The sequence below is a fragment of the Puma concolor genome, chromosome B3 (assembly GCF_028749965.1).
Source record: "Puma concolor isolate L17-30 chromosome B3, mPumCon1.1.hap2, whole genome shotgun sequence".
Taxonomy (NCBI): Eukaryota; Metazoa; Chordata; class Mammalia; order Carnivora; family Felidae; genus Puma; species Puma concolor.
Window position 1 is genome coordinate 116005564 of NC_141672.1, and position 21112 is coordinate 116026675.

The window sequence follows — 21112 nt, forward strand, 5'->3', positions numbered from 1 at the left end:
AACCCCTCTGGACCTCTTTTGTCATGTGTAAAAGGGTAATAGTACTTTATTTCTTCAGACTGTTGTGATGATTATGTAGATGTCTCTTTTCTGGCCTCAATCTCCTACTAAGGCCAGGCTTATTTTACCAGGATGCCTTCCAGCTGGACTGGGCTTAGGCCCAGGTTTTCCAGAAACCAACAGTAAATGCTCTTCTCTGAAGAGGTCAATGTTGAAAGGTCAATCTTGTATTCACCCAGGACTTCTAGGGTGTTGTCCTCCCAGAGGCCAGAATGACATCTCAGGGTCAGGAGGGTGGCCTTTTAGGAACCAAGATTCTGATGGGAAGAGCCTGGGCCCTAATGAGCTTATAACTGATCTTTTCTTCTATCTATTAACTGGTGATGTTTCTGTAAGTCAGCTTTGGAATTTGTCATCTCTATTTGAGAGTTAATTACTACCCACAAAGACAAGTAGCTGCAAAAAATCTGTATTTTCACCCTCATATTTCATGAGAAGTTTAATTCTTATTAAAATGCCAATGTTCGGGGCACCTGAGTAGCTCAGTCGGTTAAGCGTCCGACTTCAGCTTGGGTCATGATCTCACGGTCCGTGAGTTCGAGCCCTGTGTCGGGCTCTGTGCTGTCAGTTCGGAGCCTGGAGCCTGTTTAGGGTTCTGTGTCCCCTTCTCTCTCTGCCCCTCCCCCACTCAGGCTTTATCTCTATCAAAAAATGAGTAAACGTTAAAAAAAAATTTTAAATGCCAATGTTCACACTTTAACATGCTCTCCACATCTTTGCACATCCATCTATTGGTGTACAGTGTGGCTCCAGATGAATTTTTTCCCCTCAAATAGCTGATTATCTGTATTTCTGAATATATCCCTGGGGTCTTGATTCTGTGCCCCTGACCCATATTTCTATTTTCAGGCTGGTTCTCCCAAACTTGAGGACTGTTTACAGTCCCCCCCCACCCCCACCCCCCATCATCAGTAGCCATATCTATTTTGCACTTCTCAAGTTTGTTTACTCCAGAATCATCATTGTTAAGTCTATCTTCTGTGTCCTCACATAGAAGTGATTCCATTTCAGTAAGCTTTAGATATGTCGTTTCTCCCCTTCTGGCTGCTCTAATCCAAACCTTAATCATTTTACAGTAGGACAACAGCGATAACCTTGCTGGCCTCCCCCTCCCACCAGACCTATTCCACTCATAACAGAGAACTCACTGACTCACGTTATTTCGAACAGAGCAGTAATTTTGAATTCTATTTAAACCAAATGTTTTAAGACTTGAAGACACCTCCTTACTGACCTTCACCTGAGGACTTCGTTTCCCAACACTCTGGATCCAGGCTTATCAATATAGTCATCTACATTTTCTCTCATCACTGAGTATTCCCCAGTCGTAGGTCCTGATTCCAGAGCCCACAGGCTCTTAACCATCACATGATATAGTATTTAAGAATGTGGACTGTAGGGTCCTAGGTTAGAATAGTTCCATTTCTGACTAGCTGTGTCTTCTCTATGCCTCAAGCTTTATGTGGAAAGCAAGACAATTAAAGTACCAACAAGAGTACCAACTGGTCTCAGCTGTTGCCAGGACTGAACTAACCTATGTAAAGCTCTGTCAGGCACTCAGTAAGCACTGAAAAAACATTAGCTATTACACTAGCATTACTATATTGCCTCCTAACAAGACACCTAGGGTCTGGCACATACTAGGTGGCCCATAAATTGAATATTCATTCCTACCCCTAAATTTATTGAAAACACTAGTGAAAGATAGAAGTTTTAAACTGGGAATTTGACCTACCTTTAAATCTGAGTTGGCTGCAAATTTCTGTCCAATTAAAGCTGCATTTCCTCCTACATAGTGCTGTAAGATAGTTCAAAGTTATCAGACAATATTTTAGCACAACTATGTTACCCAAGCTTAATAATTTTTTAATTTATTGAATTTATAGTCCATTTTTTTCCCAAAACATTTTGAGGCTACCTTATAACAATGCCACACAGATGAGGTTCATAAGATCATTAACCTCATAGGTTAACAATGAGTTACAAGCAAAGGTAAAAAAAAAAAAAAACAACCAAATATGCCAACCATGAAAATCAATATAACTGTCGTAACTGCAGATCAAATCTGGCCTTTGGTATGCTGGGGTGATAGTCTGAGGTCTCTGGGCCCACCACTGCCTCTTACTCCATGCGAACCTCAAGAAAGTATCTGGACCATGTGGGCCCTCTAAGCTCTCTCCATCTCTGACAGGTTCTACCCCGTAGACTGGGGATTCTCAAAACAATGTCTTCAAAACAACAGCATCATGTAACAAGGAAACTTCCCAGAAGGGAAGTAAATTCTTGAGTCCCACACATCTACTGAATCAGAAACTCTAGGAGTGGAGGCCAGGAAACTGCTTCAATACCCCCTCCGAGTGATTCTGTGTTTCATGTCTGAGAACCACTAATCTAAACCAGCAATTCTCAACCAGTCTGCTTCTCTCCTCTCCCTAACCCTGGAAACTGACCATGTCTGGAGACATTTTTAACTGTCACACCCAGGGAGGGAAGGGAGTGCTACTGTCATCCAATGATTAGATGCCAGAGATGCTGTTGAACATCTCACAATGGGTAGGACAGCCCCTACAACAAAGTATTAACCAACCCTAAGTGTCTGTAATGCTGAGGTAAGGAGCCTGGCTCTGGAACACTAGAGCAGAGGTGAAGATCCAGCTCTCCCTTGCCATGCAAAAGCTACAACTAGTTCTCTGTGTATCTGGCCTTATTCTGCTCAGGAAGGACTCAGTCATATTACAATTATTCCATGTTATCAGCCACAAGCAATACCCAAACAAGTTAAGAGGTAGGTATCTTTCCCACGTTAAAGTTGGGTAATATGAAAAAAGAGCAATTTAAGGGATGAACCAGAACCAAACTCTTAGTAACTATGCTTCATAAATACTGGCTGAATTTAACTGACTGGAAACAGTGGAGTTAATGGAAGTTCAGATATACAGTCCTACAAAAAGGGAAAACAGTACAGAACTGGATTCCCAACAATCACATTTGGGAGAGAATGAAGACAAAGCTTATCAGTTGCTTCTAGGAAGCATACAAAAAGGTATCTTTCCCCACCTTCTCTTAATTTACTGCTGGTGAACCAAACAGACCTGGGCTCCTGGGAGCTCTGATGCAATTTGAGCAATGTCATGGAAAGCTTCCTTATCACTGAAGAAGCGCTCAGCTGCCACTCCCTTCCCCATGAAATGAATGAAAGCTTCTTCCAGATCATTCTTTGAATGCAGAATGGTGTGATCTTTCCCATTCCCAGGACTCAGACCAAGCGCCTCCAAGAGCTTCACTCCTGAGAGCACTACATCCACACAGGCATTGACTCTGGAAGGAAGGAAGGAAGGAAGAGGCAGTGTGAAAGAGAAAACCAGAAGTACCTATTCTGCATTTAACAACAGAGAAGTGTTTCCAGGAACATATTCAAACAGATAAACAGACGAAGTGGATCTGAAACCTTAACTGGGAAGTACACAGCATATGGCAGAAGGAAGTCTTTTATCTGGACGTATGCCAGAATATTTCTGAGGATGGGAACACAGGATTCTTTTCAATAGGTTGGCAAACCTTTGCGAGCTACAAAGAGAAGACAAGTGCTCAGCATTTTAGAATAAAGATATCATGATAACACAAATACAGCATTTCTGAGAAAATGCTGGCAGAGCCAAACTGTCTGGATTCACACTGGCTTTGTGACTTGGGCAAGTCAAATTTCTGTGTCTCAGTTTCCTTATTTATAAAATGGCATAATATGGGTATTTAACTTATAGAACTGTTTCAAAGATTAAGTTAATATATGCTTAGGAACACTGGTGCAAAGTAAGCAAAATGTAAGTTTTGGTCAAAAGTCAAGTATCTGATAGCCTACCTCCAAAGACACATGTGGAAGGTGGCAAAACACTAAATACCTAAATGTGTAAATACTCCCAGCTGAAACTCTTAAGAGTTAAGTGGTATCTTAAAGACTCAGGCACACCTGCAGTCTTGTAACGACTCATCACTTGGCAGGTGTTCACTGGACCAATCCATGACCTTAAAGGGCTCCTAAGAAATCAATGCTGCATCACCTGGTTGGCTCTGTGGAATCAAATTATAAAGAGTTATGGTTGTCTGGCATGGCCTCTCCTATGTGTGCACAGAAAAGTTCTGGCTTATATTTTTAATGTTAAAAAGCCACCCCTTAAAAGAGAAGGGTCAAATAATTTGGGTAGCTAGATGAGGACCTTCTGCCCCCCAACCCATAGTCACCTTTATTTTTGCTTCTATTGGGGATGTCATTCTTGCCAATGGGGCTAGATGACCACACAGACAGCTCGTAAGCCTCTGAGAGAACCTAGGCCCACAGAAGGCCAATAAATAGCTCCTGGGGAGAAGGGGGCTGGGCTTCCAGGTGAAATCCAAGCAGCTTCAAACCAGAAAGTATAATCATCAATAAAGAAAGACCGAAGGACTGGATTCTAGTGTGGAATATAGCTACAATGTTTCCCTTCTAGTCTCTTAAAAAAAAAAAAAAAATCTCTGGATCTGGAAATTAACAAAGTCATTAATGGTGGTAAACCCTAAGAGGAATGAGATTGGGTAAGGGAGAGGAATTTCATTTTTCATTAGATTTCTAATTTTTATAAGCATGTATTATGTTTATAATTGAAAAGCACTATAATTTTTAAAAGGTTCATATGTAGACTAGATATAAGGTTTACAATGGCAAGGAAGAGACACACCTCTCCTAGTGATACAAACTGACTACACCCTCTTCATAAGGATGCTTTATTTTTCTCCTATGGATCCCATGCTTTCAAAAAGATTTCTGCCTACCAATCAGCATTTAAATATTCAAATTTACTTATTCTTTTAAAATTAAAGATACATACATACTCTGGTCAACTGGAAAGGCATAATCTAAGAGTTACTATGCCCTTCAGTGCATAAAACACACTGACATTCATGTGGCAGGAGCTTAACTGTGTTTAAAAAACATCCCTTTCACAGCCCTGCATGATCATAAACCAAGCAAACCTTATAAACCAGTCTCAATTCCACCTCATACAGGGTGTTCTTTATTTCTACTGGATGCAACATTATATATCTAAAGGGTAGACTCTTAACACATCGCCTTCATATCCAGTGGTGTGCTGAGACCTTGAATAGAGTTTGATTCTTTAAAGATGGGAATGGGGGAAGTTTGCAAAAGTTACAAAAAAAACAAAAGGAACAGTGTTCAGCATACTTTGCAATACAAGACAAAACTCAACAGAATTTTGATTTAAAAAAATGTAACTACCGTAGGAACATTTTCCACCCCCCAACTTAATCATGCCATGAATACAAAGGGGAAAAAATCTTATAAAAGGAAAACATTTTATTCAGTGGTTTTTAGTAAAAAGGGATCATTGAACATCTCTGTGCCAGACACCAAACTAAGTACTTCTCCATGTACTTTCTAGTCACCCTTTAACCAGAGCAAGAATCTTCCTCTGCACTTACCTCAATTCAACAGCATCTGAAAATGTAAACAAGCACATTACCTACGTCGCTTTATTACCAGCGGAATTAGAGAGAGGGAGGGAGCAAAAGAACCAGAAGACAAAATTATGCTCATTTGACTTCAGGCAGAATTTCACAGTTGAGTACAAAAGGTATAAAAGATTGTGAGTTTGGAGAAAAGGAAGACACAGATGCAATCACTGGAAACTAAAGCAAGGCAACAGATACTGAATGTCCAAACAAGAGGAAGGACTAGAAGGACAGGGAAGCCTGGGCTTCCGTGCCCTACTGCCAGAGGTTTGTTGGGGGGCTGGGGAAGGGGGCACAGTTCCCCTTCTAGACTGTAAATTCTTTAAAGGCAAGGATGGTGGTTCTAATCACCTCCCTTCTGTTTCATTATCTGTAAAATGTTTCCTTAAGTTCTTCCTAGCTTTAACCCTATACCTGAGATATTTACAATGGGTAATCATAATCACCAGAAGATGCAGAACTGCAGAGAAGAGAGATCCAAAGGTGCAGGGGCAGTGGTCCCTGCGCTGAACTCTGGATGGTGCTCTGGTCAGAGAGAGAAGGCTGGTATTTCTGAAGCAATGCATGTGAGGCAGGTGTTTTCAGAGAGATCACACCAGTTTGCAAAACACGGTAAGATAGGCAAGTAGTTCTCACTGCTTTCAGCTGAGAAAAGCTGAGGCTGGAGGCTGACTGACATTCCAAAGGCCACAAATGGAGGAGGCTAAATTCAAACCCAGATTTATCCGATACTGAAGCCCTTGCATGCAGTGTGCACAAGCACAGGTGCAGATGAAGAGATTAACTTTACGTGTGGATACAGGTAAGAATGTGGTTAGATACAGGTTAGAATGGAGAGCTGAAGAGAGGAGTGGAGTATGACAGGCTTCAAAGGTCAGGGAAAAGCCAGGTATTGGGGAATGAACACTAGGTTCATGATTCACTCAATGGGTCTCAGGCACCAGAGTCCGATTTTGGAGCAGAGGAGGTGGCACATTTCAGAAAGGTGTGGTAGCATGCCCACCGCTGACCATCTTTCTTGAAACATGTCCTATCCGTTTTTTCTCTGGGTCCTTTCCACCAGCCCCCTACATGCTGGTGCCTCCCAGAATTCCACCCTTGCCATTTACTTTCCTTTCTTGCTCTCTTCCGGGGCAATCCTATCCAGTCTCTGACCTCAACTTAACCACTGGCATCTCCAAAGCCTGCAAGCCTGCTCCTCAATATGCTCCTAAACTTCAGCCTCACTGTCAGCTGAAGGCTCAGTTTCATTTGAAATCCCACAAGCAGGCACAGTGCCCCCTCCTCTGAAATCCAACCTGTTACTTTTCAACACAAACTCGATCTCTTTTCTTAGTCTCATAGCAGTAATGTGGCATGAACAAGATCGGAGCCAGAAACCGGCTTACCTCGTGACTTTGGTAGTTAACAGCTGTGTAATCTTGGGCCAATCAATACTTCTAAAGCTTTGGTTTACTTATCTATGAAAACTGGATGACAATATTTGTATCTATGTACATAAGGTTATAAAATGCCCGATGCTAAAAACTTGTCATTCTGGACTGCCTTTCTTTACCACACTCAACCTGTTAACAAATTTCACATTTAGTACACTGCGAATAAAAAAGGCTCTTCTCTCCCTTCACCCAGACCCTACGACGGCCTCTTAAGTTAAGGTCAGGATGTCAAGCCTTTCCTCCTTATCAACCACACTACATTGTGCATCCAGAGTGCAAGTGAAAGTGTGTGTTCTCCTGAGAAGTCAAACTACAACATCCCCTCCCCCAAATGAAATTCTAGTACAAGTACTGCAACTTCTCTCACCTACTCCTTGCACATCACCATCTTTAGGGCTAAATCCCTGTGGGTAATGAAAAACGTTACCAACAGATGTCTGTTACCCACAAAAGTGATGTGAAACTGCCAATCGGGTTACAGCCATGGCTCAAAACCCACCCTTTACGTTCCTACCAGTTATTCTCAGCAAAGAACTTAGTCTTATTTACCTGCTTATAAACCGTTACTGCTCTCCTACCACCTACCCTGATATGAAAGGCCCTTCTCAGCATCATTTACTCACCTCTCTCTACCATAAGGTCCTTGCCCTCAAAACAGGGCCAACTGGCTGTTCCTAAACTGTGTACTTCACATTTGGTTCTCTCTGCTTAGGTGGTCTTATCCCCCCACCCCACCCCACTTCTGTGAAGAAATCCCATTTTTTCTTCAGGGCCTATCCCAAGCAGTCACTATAGCAGATTATATTGTCCAAGATGGTCACAAGATGTTCCATCCTTTTTACAATGTGATGTTGACACTCCTTCCATCAAGACGTGCTCTAAGTCCCATCCATTTGAAACCAGCTGGACCTAGGACTGTGGTAGAAGTAACACTGTGCTTTTAAGATTAGGTCGTGAAAGGCATTAAGGCTTCTGCCTGGTCGTCTTGGAACATTCTATTTACTCTGCTATGAGAAACCTACATAGCTAGCTGCGCAGAACGCCTGTAGGTGCTCAGGATGTAGCTGAGGCTGTAGCTGACAACCACAATCAACCTTTAAAGAGGATTCCAGTCCCAGACACCATCTGACTGAAGCTGCCCCTCCAGTGAGAACTGCCTAGCAGAGCCTAACTGAACCTGAGAATCAGAAAAGATAATAAAATGACCATGTGTTAAGCTACCAAGTTTTGGGGTGATCTGTGATTTAGTAAACGTAACATCACCTTCTCAGAGCATTTTCCAAAGCCTCATCCTGGGAAGAATTAGTAATCCTTTGGGACACAAGGCTACCTTGTTTTTAGCCCTAGTTCTGCAAAGCACTTCTGATAACTGTTAGAGAGAGCACTGTGTGCCCCTGTCCCCCACCAATTCGTATGCTGAAGCATTTACCACAAATGTGACTGTTTTTGGAGATAGGGACTATTTAATCTAACAGGGCTAAAGTCCATATAAGAGGAAGAGACACCAGGAGTGTGCATGCACAGAGAAAAGGCCACATGGGTACACGGTGAGAAGGGGGCATCTGCAAGTCAGAAAGAGAGGACTCACTAGAAACCAATCTTGCCAGCACCTCACCTTGATCTGAGACTATCAGCATCTAGAACTGTTGAGAAAATAAATTTCTGTTGTTTAAGCCACTCAGTCTGTGGTATACTGTTATGGCAGCATGAGCACTAATAATAAATATATCTTTTCAACAAATGAGGCGGGGATCTTGCTTCACCCATTTCTGTATCAGAACCTAGCACAGACCTGACACATACCATGCAGTTGATGATTTTTGTTGAATGTGCATAAAACCAGGGAGGACAATTAAGAAGCTGATAAGGAAGTTGGTGAAAGGGCCTGAACTTGAAAGAAGAGATAAAAGGGGATATATCTGAAGAAACAATACACTGGTATGAAAAAACAAAACAAAAGGAAAAAACTAGCTAACGTTTGAGTGCTCTTTACAGCAGAAGGCATGCTAGATTACACGATTATTTTGTCTAACCTTCAGGATAACTTGGCTCTCTACCTTAGCCTTCCCCCAGCACTCACAAAAACCAGCAGAAATTTCATAGATGGCCTGCTTTTGTATGGTGCTTTAAAGGTGAAGACAAGATATTTAAGTCGAACTGAGACAGGGTTTAAAGTTTGTGTGAGGAGAACAAATACATTTTTTGGAGAGGAACACAAAGAAAGGAGGCGCTGTGAGCTGGGAGAACCTTATATATGTCATGTCACTGAAGTCAGGGGAAGAAAAGAGTTTCAAAAAGGGAAACTCTTTAGCGCGTGCAAGACTGCAGACAGTTGGCAGTGAAGACAAAAAAAAAAAAAAAAAAAAAAGGCAGTTGAACTGGAAAATCAACAAGTCACCAGTGAGTTTTGAGAGAGTAGTTTCAGTAGAGTGGGGGTCTCCCGGACGTTCAGGAAGCGAAAACAAGGGAAATAAAGTCAGCAGTTAAAGGCAGCGACCACGCCACTCAAGAAGTTCAGAAGCAAGAGGATGAGCGCCGTAAGACCAGGTGTCTTGGACCGCAAAAAGGCAGACGAGCCGAAACAGGAATGAAGGAGCCTGGAACATGAGGGTGTCAGGCTGCGCGGGATTTGCAAGAAGCTATTAGGCTGGTCCTACCAAGACGAGAGAAGGATGCAGAGGCTAGCCGAGAGCAAAAAGCAGTCTGGTGAGTGCTTGCAGCAGCGACGAACGGGGCTCGTCCTAGACGTCTGACGCTTCTCGTCAAGGAGGCAGCGTGGACACCAGCGCCGAGGGGCCTCCCGGGGACATCTGGGAACCCCTGTTTCCGCGCGGCTCTACCTCCCAGCTCCCCAGCCGCCCGAACTCCGCCAATGTGGCCCTAAGAGGCCCGGAGCGCCCGCACCTCCTTGGAGAGACCCTGAGAGTCAGGCCCCGCAGGCACTCACCCCACGGCCACGCGGCGCCAACGCCGGGCCGGCCGTACAATGAGCGCGTCCCAGGCGGCCGCCAAGCGGCCCTCAGGGGAGCCGGGTCCCGGGGGCGCGGGCGCCAGCTGTAGCGAGCTCCACAGCGAGCGCAGCGCCGAGCCGGGCAGCTGTGGCTCCAGCAGGAGGACACAGCCCACCGCCAGCGCCAGGAAGCCGGCGTACGCAGAGCCGCGCCACAGCGCCATGGGGACCGAGGCGCCGCAGCGTCCAGACAGCTCCTTTCCCGGCCCGCGCCTCTTCCGTCTCTGCGTGCGCCGACGTCCACACGCGCCACGTCACGCCAGTGCGCCGCGGCCCCCGGGGGCGGGCTGGGGGCGGGGCTCCGCGCCTCTCCGCAGGCGCCAACTCTGGCGCTGGGGGGCGCGGTTGCGAGGCCCTGCAGAAGGTTGGACAAAGGTCCGAACGCGGAGCCAGGAGGCAAGCCCCGCGCGTCTCCCCACCTCCCAGGTCCATCCCGGACCCCAAACCAGAGGGGCGAGGGCACGTTTGTTTTTCCAATACGAGGGAACCGACGGATTATGAAGAAGCGGGCCAACCTCACGTTAATCTTTGAGCCGGTCAGTGTCCCCGCTTGAGCAGCGCCTGCGTTTGCCGGGAAGGACACCAGTTACACTCCCTGTCTTTTAAGCCATCCCTCCGCGTGTGTCCATCCTCCACCGCTGATTTAACAATACCTCTTCCTCCCGGGGGGAATTAGCTCAAAGGGCAGCAGCGCCGCAGCGAGCCCCTGGGGCGCGCGTGGCAGGGGATTCTGCTCCTTTACAGGGTAGCCGAGGCCTTCGGCCACTCGAGGCCCATTCCAGGACGGGAGAGCCAGCAGTGTTCCTCCTCTAGAGATGATCACATTAAAACCTTAAGATAACCCTGGGGGGGGGGGCGCTGTTCCCTTTAACAATATCAGAAAAACGCACACAGGCACACAATCTTGTGTTAGGGAGGTTATGGACTTGGGTTAAGGAAGACTGGTTTCTCTTCTTTTCCCTTGGTGGTAGGGCTTCAACCCAGGTAGGCCCTGTCTTCCTCGTTGGGGCCCTCTTTCTACGAGCCCACATTGAAACCAGTGAAGCTAGGCTTGTTGCCAGTTCCTTCTCAGTGGCCACCATGCACCTCCTGGTCTTCTTCCCTGGCTTGTTGCCATTTTTTCTCCTGACTGGCTTTGTGTCGACTTTCCACTCTGCCTCTGACCTTTGGACTTGGCAATGAAACTTAATTTCCCTAGCTTTGATCTTGGGCTATAGGGTTTATTCCCCCACCTCCCACACTCCCCAACCCCCACATCACCTGCTCTTCCCCCTCCTGGCCATCTACCTTCTCCTAGCTCACCCCATCCAGCCCACCTGATCCCTGATCGTAGCAGCCTTTTCAAAGGAGATGTTCACACAGGAAGAGATTTGGGCTGCTATAGGAAAAGAAAGAAGCCAAGGAGCCAGTAAGATTTGCGTGGAGCCACAAAACTGTCTTCTCTAGAGTTGCCTGTCCCTTCTCTCTCCTGAGATGTGTCCAATCAGCTCCTAGAGAAACTATTCCCTCTCATGGCCCACAGTGGGCATGTTTCCCTACCAGCCCAGAGATGACTGAACCAGCACCTAACTCAAAAGCAGGGAATCCACCAATGGCAGAGAACACTTCTCAATTAGCAATAATTTTGCCTCAGATAAACCTCATTGGCTATGATACTGCCCCTGCACAAAGCTCACAGAACACTTCTCTCTACTGAGAATTTGGACCAAGAGTCAAGAGTCCGTGGCTAGGTGTGTTTGTTTGTTTTTCTTTTCCTTTTCTGGACCCGCAAGGTCACATAGGCTTGATGGTCAGATAGAGTTAGTTAAATATATTTCCAAGATGAAGTTTTGGGGGCGCTCAGGAAACTGTGGGAGGACCATGGAGCAGACAGTCCTAGAGATACAGGGAAATGCTCCACACCAGAGTCATGTGGAAACAAAGCTGCCTGGGGCGTTACCTTCTGGCCCCCAAGGTAGCTGCTGAACTGCCAGCACTTTGAAACTAATGCTTCTGCTTCTTTCCAGGCTTGCCAGAACTACCCCCGCCCCCTTAACCCCTTAAGGGGGGTTATATTAAGATATAATTGACATGTCAGTTATAACACTGTATAAGTAAGGTGTCCAACATAATGATTTGATACATGTATATACTGCACCATGATTACAATAAGTTTAGTTAACATCACTACCTTGCATAGTTACAACATTTGTTTCTTTGTATTTAAGTTGTACTCTCTTAGCAGCTTTAAAATACATGATACTAGGGGCACCTGGGTGGCCCAGTCCACTCAGCATCTGACTTCTGCTCAGGTCACGAACTCACAGTTCATGAGTTTGAGCCCGTGTCGAGCTCTGTGCTGACACCCCAGAGCCTGGATCTTCTTCAGATTGATTCTCTCTCTCTCTCCCTCTCTCTCTCTCTCTCTCTCTCTCTGTCCCTCCCTGCTCATTCTCTGTCTCTCTCTCAAAAGTAAATAAGTGTTAAAAAATGTTTTTTAAAAATACATTATACTAGAACTTTGGATTTAGCCACAGAAACAAAACTACAGCAGCTTGAATAAAATGGAGATTTATTTCTCATGTGAAAGTCCACATGGGGTGCCGGTACTCTGTGGGCTGCAGCCATCTGCCCATTGTTGAGGCTGCTCTGGGGCTCTTGCTGGTTGGTCGCTCAGTGTAGGTTTGTGTTGTGGGTGATGGCAGGGCTGGACAAAGAGCCCAGAGTGTGGACCTCAGTTCCAACTGAGAACAGCAGGAGCTATAGGAAGAATACCAGTTACATTTGCCAGTCATGGCAGAGTCTGATGTGACTTCTGGTCACCTGTACGATCACAGTGGCCTTAAATTCCCTCTCACTTATCAGGAGCTCAGGGGTGAGCATTCAGCTATTTTTGGTGCTACAACCCCGCTTAAAATATTTCCTTAATGAAAAATAGTCATTTTGGATTCTGATAATCTTATCTGTTTAGAGAGTCTGCAATGCATTGCAAGCAATTTTTCTAGAGGTTAGATTTCTGGGGGCAATTATACAAAAGAGCCCAGAATGGGCAGCCGTGGCTCCATTCTCTAGGCTGAACAAAGAAAAAGGGGCTGGGCAGGCCTTAAGACACCCCTTCTCCCCACTCAAATTGCTTCCAGACATGGCCTTTTGCAGTTGGTTCTCTCTCTTAGGATCTTGAAATGAGAAAAAAAAGCAGTTTGGTTCCAGAAAATTCAGAGGCAAATGGAGGCCCCAGGTGTCCCCCCCCCCAAGACCCTGACCTGGAAGGCCAAGGTGCAGATCCCATATTTCTACAAGGAATTAGCAGAGTGCTATCAGTTCCCAAATTAGCCTGAAGCTTTGGCTTTGACAACAACACAAGTCAACACCACCCATGTGATCAGAGGGGTTTTAAGGAGCAAGTTTGTTCCCACAATGGAACAGAAACTAAAGTGGTACCAAACAGTCCTTATGTAAGCTGGGCTAACCCACTTTTCCACAGTTGCAGGCCTGTGGCGTTTCATCCAAGCTGCTCTCCGAAGTCCACACTGTGTCAAGGCCTTTGCTCAAGCCAGAGACACAGACCACCACAGGCCACACCCAAAGGCCAGAGTGAGAGCTCAGCTTTGAAGATTGTAGAAAACTCTAAGGAGACAAAAGAGAAGGGATAAAGGATTCTAGGATCTGAAAAGAGAAAGTTTTATGTCTGCAGCCATAGCCCTGGGCAATCAGACACCCTCCTCCCTAATCTGCCATCAAGAGGGCACTAGAAGAGCTAGGAGGATAGGTTGCTGAACAAGGAAAGGCAGAGTGTTAAAGGCATAGGAGCCAGGTGATAAGAATGGCAGCTGCAAATCATGATAGTTCATGGACATTAATAGGACCTCCTGCATAGATTAGGGCAGAGAACTTCTTAGTTTGTGGGATGCAACAGTGTGGTGGCGCTGGATTTCTTTGGGCTTTGGGATTAAGTGCTTTGGGCCAGGAGGAAGTGCTGAGCATGGGAAAGTGGGAGAGGCAGAGCTGCCTGGGCTTCTATCTGGCAGGGGCCTATGAGCTTCACAGGGCAAATGTGTAAGGGGGCCGTGTGAGGCATGCTTCTGGAACATAGCTGTCACACTGGCTGCTGTAGCCTGTTCACACTAGGGACCCTCCAGCTTGGTGCTCCTCTGCAGGCTGTATAAACCAGCCCTGCTGTAGGTCCTGGAGGATGATACAGCCATCAGATCTGGGTTCTGTAATATTTGCCGTGTATGTTTAGAAGGAAATGGAAAGTTTGCCTTTTAACTGCATTTCCTCTCTTTTTATTTATTTTTTTATCTATTTATCTATCTATCTATTGATTGATTGATTGATTGATTGATTTTTAATTCTTTTAACATTTATTTTTTTAATTTTTTTTCAATATATGAAATTTATTGTCAAATTGGTTTCCGTACAACACCCAGTGCTCATCCCAAAAGGTGCCCTCCTCAATACCCATCACCCACCCTCCCCTCCCTCCCACCCCCCATCAACCCTCAGTTTGTTCTCAGTTTTTAAGAATTTCCTCTCTTTTTAAAAAATGTTTATTTATTTGTTTTCAGAGAGAGAGTGGGAGAGGGGCAGGGAGAATCCCAAGCAGGCTCTGTGCTGATACCCAGTGCTTGAACTCATAAACCATGAGATCATGACCTGAGCTGAAATCAAGAGTTGGATGCTTAACCAACTGAGCCACCCAAGCACCCGTAACTATATTTCCTTCTTGTTTCAAGAACCCTAACAATTCTATACATATTAATGCTTATTTATTTTTGAGACAGAGAGACAGAGCGTGAGCAGGGAAGGGGCAGAGAGAGAGGGAGACACAGAATCCGAAGCAGGCTCCAGGCTCTGAGCTGTCAGCACAGAGCCTGACGTGGGGCTTGAACCCACGACTCATGAGATCATGACCTGAGCTGAACCTACTGAGCCACCCAGCAACCCTAACCCTAACAATTCTAGGACCACTTAGTCCAGTAGTTGTTTTCCAAAAATAAATAAAGGAGAAAATAAAAGGAAGCAAAAACATCCAAGTGGTATGGCATGTCTGGGCTGCTCTGGAGCGGCCGGGGGCCCAGGCTTGCTCCGTCTTTTGCCCTGCCATCTGTAGGGTGATGGCATAGAGGGGAGGGTGTGCCATGATAAAATCGGGGTTCGGAAAGAAAGGAGAGTTGGCACATGGCCGTTGCAAGGCAATCAACACCTCTACTCCAGTGGAAGGAATGTGGGATTTGATGCCTGTTTTTAAATCTCTATTTCTGCCACCCAGTCTCTTTGCATCTCAGGTAAGTCATTTAACCTTCCTGACCCTCAGTTTCCTTGCCTGCAAAATAATTCCTACCATACCAAATGGTTGTGAGAGGTAGACATATCTTAAAAGAGCCTAGCACAGTGTCTGCTACATGTTGCTACATGACAGAACATTCCCTCCCATTGCTACAATTGGTTCCTAAGAAGTCTATTTAATTTTCTTCTCAGCCCTGCTGGTCTGCCATTTTCTCACTATAAAGAGGACAGTCATCTCCACATAGATCACTGTGCAGTGGCCTTTTCTATTTTTTGGTTGTTCAGGATCTATGTAATATTCCATTGAATAAAAATACTATAATTTATTTGCCCAGTTTATGGTAAGTAGAACACTTGGAATTTCCCCAAGTTTTTACTGTTCGGTACAACATTGCTATGTACATACTGCTGATACACATGCATGTTAAGTTTCATCAGGGTGTCAAAGAGGTTCACCAAGAGTGAAATTTCTGGGTCATATGAAACACCTGTCCTCAACTTTACTAGATAATGTCAGACATCCTTCCAAAATGGTATGCCAGCTCACTCACCAACTCACAGCATATGAGACTGGCTGTTGCTCCACAATACACACCAACAGGTTCTTAAAGCTTTGCCATTCTGTAAGATGTGTAGTGGTGTCTCATTGTGGTCTTGACAACATTTTTGTTAGTTGCAAATATTTTGTCTTCTACCCCTGTCCCTTGTGTTTTCATTCTCCTTATAATACCTTTAGTGAATAAAGTTCTTAATTTTTTTTTTTAATTTTTTTTCAACGTTTATTTATTTTTGGGACAGAGAGAGACAGAGCATGAACGGGGGAGGGGCAGAGAGAGAGGGAGACACAGAATCGGAAACAGGCTCCAGGCTCCGAGCCATCAGCCCAGAGCCTGACGCGGGGCTCGAACTCACGGACCGAGAGATCGTGGCCTGGCTGAAGTCGGACGCTCAACCGACTGCGCCACCCAGGCGCCCCTAAAGTTCTTAATTTTAATGCTGTTAGTAACTTGTTCCTTTTTCTTGCGGCCTTTTCCATTATCATTAGTGCTTTGTGTTACTTGCTTAAAAAAAAAAATCTTTCCCTACCCAGGGTCATGAAGATCTTCTCCTATACTATCCTCCTACACTATACTAGAGAAGCTTTATACTTCTCAGAGCTGTATGATTTTGCATTTCATGTTTAGGGAGTTAATCCACTTTGGAGTTGATTTTTGTGTATCACGGGAGGAATCCTTATAGATACTCAGTTGACCCGGTGTATTTTACTAGCCATTTCTCAATGACCTGCATTCCTATCTCTGTCCAATATCAAGTGTCCAGATATGTTTGGACTAGTTTTAGGGGCTCTTTATTCTCTTTCATGGATCTATTTATTCACCCTTGTACCAGCACCTCATTATCTTGATATCTGATAATGTAGGTTCTTTGTATCTTATTTTTCTTTCTTTTTAAAAAATGTTTTATTTTTTGAGAGAGAGAGAGAGAGCACAGACACACACACACACACGCATGCACGCGCAAGTAGGGGAGGGGCAGCGAGAGAGGGGAACAGAGGATCTGAAGCAGGCTCTGCACTGACAGGCTGACAGCAGCAAGCCTGACGTGGGACTTGAACTCACTAACTGCGAGCTCATGATCTGAGCTGAAGTCAGATGCTCAACCGATTAAGCCACCCAGGTGCCCTATCTACCTTATTTTTCAAGAGCATCTTGGCTATCCTTGGCCTTTTTCCATTCCCATATACATTTTCAAACTGACTTATCAAATACAAACAAACCAGTTAGGATTTTGATCTGTTTCGGTTTGGGGAGGATTGCCATCTTTACAGAACTGAGTTGTCCAATATAAGACTATGGTAGATCTCGTCATATTTAGATCCACCTAAATGTTTCACAGTAACATATTCAACTTTAGTATAGAGGCTTTGCACATCTTTAGCATGACTTATTTCTAGCCACATAATATTTCTTAATACCTCTATAGAGGTAAGGTTGACATACAATAACTGTATAATATTTATAGGGTATGACTTGGTAAGTTTACCATGCACACCCGAGACCATCACTACAATCAAGATAATAAATATATGCATCACCCCCAAAAGACTCCTCATGTCCCTTTGTAATCCTTCCTTCCCAAACATCCCCCCTGTCTCCTCTGTACCCAAGCAATCAATAACTGGCTTTCTGTCACTCTAGACCAGTTTACACTTCTCAGAATATGATATAAATTAAATCATGTAGTATGTACTCTTTTTGATCTGCTTTCTTTTCACTCAGCATAACTGTTTTGATTCATTTAGGCTACAGTGTGTATCAATAGTTGCTTTTTAGAAAAGTCTTTTTATTTTGAAATAGTTATATATTCACAGGAAGTTGCAAAAATAGTTCAGAGTTTCCCTGTACCCTTTACCCAGTTTCTCCTCCTCGATCTTTGCATGCCTGGGTACTTTCTGTCACTAATATGTCTGCTCAAATACAGCTTGCTCTGACCAAACAATATAATATCGTCAGCTGGTGGGTCTCTACCACCTCTCCCTCTGTTATTTTCTGCCTAGAACTTACTAACAGCTGATTTTTCTCATTTGTTTATTAATTTCTGTATTGTGATCTCACCCTATTAGAATATGAATTCCGTGAAAACAGAGACCTTGTCTGTTCCTAGTCAGTGACTAGAATACAGCCTGGCATCAACAAATCATTGTTGAATAATAAAATACTAAATCTCCCAGCAACTGCGTAACATGGATATTGTTCTCTCTATTTTACAGATGAAAAACTGGGTTGGGAAAGATAAAGTGGCATGCCCTAAACTGCACAGTTTGTAGTAGTGGTGGTGGGGGATATTGGGTGCTGAGATGTGAATCTCTGATTTATAAAGACACCCTGTTTTTAAAAAATTCTGAGACAGGAAGCAGGGCAGAAAGAAGCTGGTTATCTCTATGTTCTTCTATAGCAGTAGTCCTTGTTCACACCATAGACTCCGACCACAGTGCCCAGGCCAGTGACAGCTAACATCCCAAGTGGTCAGCCCTTGGGGTCACTGGCCCCAGCAGCAGTGGCAAGGCTTACAAGTCCCAGCATGGACTTCCCTACTTCCTAGAAAGAGCAGGCAACTAATTTCCCCCATCCCCATTCATGCTTATGTTTTTTTTTTAAACGAGTTAATACTTCTAGCATTTATTTCTAAATCTTTTTTTAAAGAGGCATTAGAGTTCATCACCATTTATTGCAAATGGATTTCTTTAAACAAGTCAGTTCTGATGTTGAAACTGTAATGCATGATTTTTTTGTTTTTTGTTTTTTTTTTTTTTTTTTAGTTTTTTTTTGGCACTATTTATCATTTAGAACAATAGAGAACAACTTTTAAAATAAAAAGTGGATAGCACTTCACTGAAAAACTATTCCAAGAAACAGATTTTACTTTTATGCCCCAAATCTACATATTTTTAGTTAAGCTATATTAAAAAGTTAATTTCCAAAAAGACACAAGCTTAAGAAATCATGATGAAAGTTAGCTGGATTTTCTTGAGAAATGAAATTAAAAACAGACGGCACTGCTTACTTTTCAGCAAATTCTGCTTTGCCAAGTTTCGAAAGGAAAAAGCCTAACAGAGTTTTCCATGTTGTCTCCTTGCCTGGGAGAGTCTGGAGGACGTGCTCCTTTCTGACAGCCTACTTTGTCATCGCTGCTCCCAGTCACAGCTGAATCTGTCAACATGATGGCTTCACCTACTCGCCATGCACAGCCTAGAGCTGCAAATCCCGGTTGGAGTAGATAAATCCCCTGCCTCTTCGATGGAGCTGTGGATTTCAGGTGTTGCTTTATGTGCTCCAGTCAATTTGCATGAAGCTAGTACAAGAAAGGAACCACATCACTTACGTCTGTGAACTTTCTGGAACAAAAATCTGGCACATCAGTCGGTTACTTTATCCATTACAATGTGAGTACCCAGTAGCAATCTTTCTTCCAGAGCTTCTGATCCGTAGCCAAATGTATGATCCGTCAGTTGGGTCATGTTGCAAACTTTGTGTTATAATCAACACTTTGGAAAATGTATCATCACTGTCCTATTCTTCAGAAGCATGATTCCTGTGGGGTTAGGGAAAAGAAAAGCCCCAATAAATCCCCTTTCCTACTGCCTTGAGCCAACTTTTTAAGCTGCTCTGTCCTTTCTGGGGTGGATAAGTGAACACTGGGCCTTTTCTGCTTTAAAAAAAAGAAACAACACCATAAAAACAAGACATGATCAGTGTGCATGTATCATTTAGAAAATACAGAAAGATAGAAGTGTTTTATTTTTTATTTATTTATTATTTTTTTAATTTTTTTTTCAACGTTTATTTATTTTTTGGGACAGAGAGAGACAGAGCATGAATGGGGGAGGGGCAGAGAGAGAGGGAGACACAGAATCAGAAACAGGCTCCAGGCTCTGAGCCATCAGCCCAGAGCCTGATGCGGGGCTGGAACTCACAGACCGCAAGATCGTGACCTGGCTGAAGTCGGACGCTTAACCGACTGCGCCACCCAGGCGCCCCAAGATAGAAGTGTTTTAAAAATCACCCTTTGGGCGCCTGGGTGGCTAAGTTGGTTAAGCCTCCGACCCCTGATTTTGGTTCAGGTCATGGTCTCAGGGTCATGGGATCTCTGCACGCTCAGCAGAGCCTGTGTGGGATTCTCTCTCCCTCTCTCTCTGCCCCTCCCCAGCTTGTGAATGCACGCTTTCTCTCTCTCTCTCTCTCTCTCTCTCTCTCTCTCTCTCTCTCTGTCTCTCTCTCTCAAAATAAGTAAACTTCAGAAAAAAAAATCACCCTTGATCCTACTGGTCAATGTTAGTTTTTTGGTGTACATCTTTCAGATTTTTTTAAATGTGTGCACATAGACACACATCTTCACAGAAATGTTATTTTATTATTATATATGTTGTCTGGTAACTTTCTAAAAACAATACAGTTGAACATTTGGATATATCACCAACATTTTTTATCTAACATGATTTTTCATGGCTGCATAGACTATTTAACCTATGGGTGGAGAGGCTGTTCACAAGTTTTGGCTATTACAATGAGAGATGAACATGCTCATCGCAAAATCTCTGTTTCTTTACTTGTCTCCTTAAGGACAGTCACACAAGTGGAAAGGCTACAACCCAGGGCACGCCCGATGCAGTTCTCAGGCTTCCCTTGAGTAACCCCATGCCACACGCACTCCTGTCCACACCGCAGCCCACCCAGCCAGCTTCGGGAAGTACGCGCCAGACGACTGTTCTGGCTCCGAGGAACCTGGGGTAGAGCGCGCGTAGCGTGCACAGCAAGCCGTTGAGTCTGTGGTCCCATCTAAGCCCTCTAGGGCAAAGGGAGGTGTCCCCAAGAGAAGAGAGCACGAATGAGGGTGGGCCTATGGAAGGAGTCACCTCTTGTCCCTGCGTGGCACAGGCTCTGTCTTTGAACCTTGATTTCCTCATCTGCGGAACGGGGATGGATTCCCCTGGTGATGGAGACGCGTGGATGCGGCGCCTCCGGGGTGCACAAAACCGAGCCCCGCCTGCGGGGGCGCCCCGGCGCCTGCAGGAGGCCGAGGGCCAGGGAGCCACGCCACGCCGGGAGAACGGCTCCGGGCCTGCAGGGGGAGCCGCGAGCCCACTGCCCGAGCTGCAGCGGCGGGGGGCGGGGCCGCCGAGCCACCAGGGAGGAACGCGCCGCCCGGCGTTCGGCCGGGACCCACGCTGGGTCTTCATCTCGGGGGATTTCTTTTCCCGTGCAACAAAAACGCCAGCAGCCTAACAGGTCCTCGCTTGGCTTTTCCCCTCCCCGCTCAGTCCAGCGGTCCTGAG

General features: G+C 44.9%; 1 protein-coding gene, 1 long non-coding RNA gene and 1 pseudogene across 6 annotated transcripts in view; 1 reads left to right on the top strand and 2 right to left on the bottom strand.

Annotated features, from left to right (window-relative positions):
* The window catches only part of ADPGK (ADP dependent glucokinase), a 28514-nt gene extending 18278 nt beyond the window's left edge, over positions 1 to 10236 (bottom strand). For 4 of the 5 annotated variants that reach the window (XM_086711169.1, XM_086711168.1, XM_025919942.2 and 1 more), the window contains exons 1-3: positions 9949 to 10236; positions 3153 to 3378; positions 1796 to 1858 (exon numbers count right to left, since the gene is read on the bottom strand). In XM_086711169.1, coding sequence (XP_086567295.1) covers positions 1796 to 1858; positions 3153 to 3378; positions 9949 to 10175 — 516 coding nt within the window. In that variant the 5' untranslated portion in view covers positions 10176 to 10236. The remainder of the gene's footprint in view (positions 1 to 1795; positions 1859 to 3152; positions 3379 to 9948) is intronic. The other variant, XM_086711170.1, reaches the window with a different exon arrangement.
* A 128-nt stretch (positions 10237 to 10364) lies between these two features.
* LOC147580320 (uncharacterized) lies at positions 10365 to 19528 on the top strand. The gene is made up of 2 exons (XR_015252798.1): positions 10365 to 10547; positions 18924 to 19528. It is a non-coding gene; the product is annotated as an uncharacterized LOC147580320 (long non-coding RNA).
* LOC112856518 (U4 spliceosomal RNA) lies at positions 11607 to 11684 on the bottom strand (annotated as a pseudogene).
* Positions 19529 to 21112: the final 1584 nt, after the last annotated feature.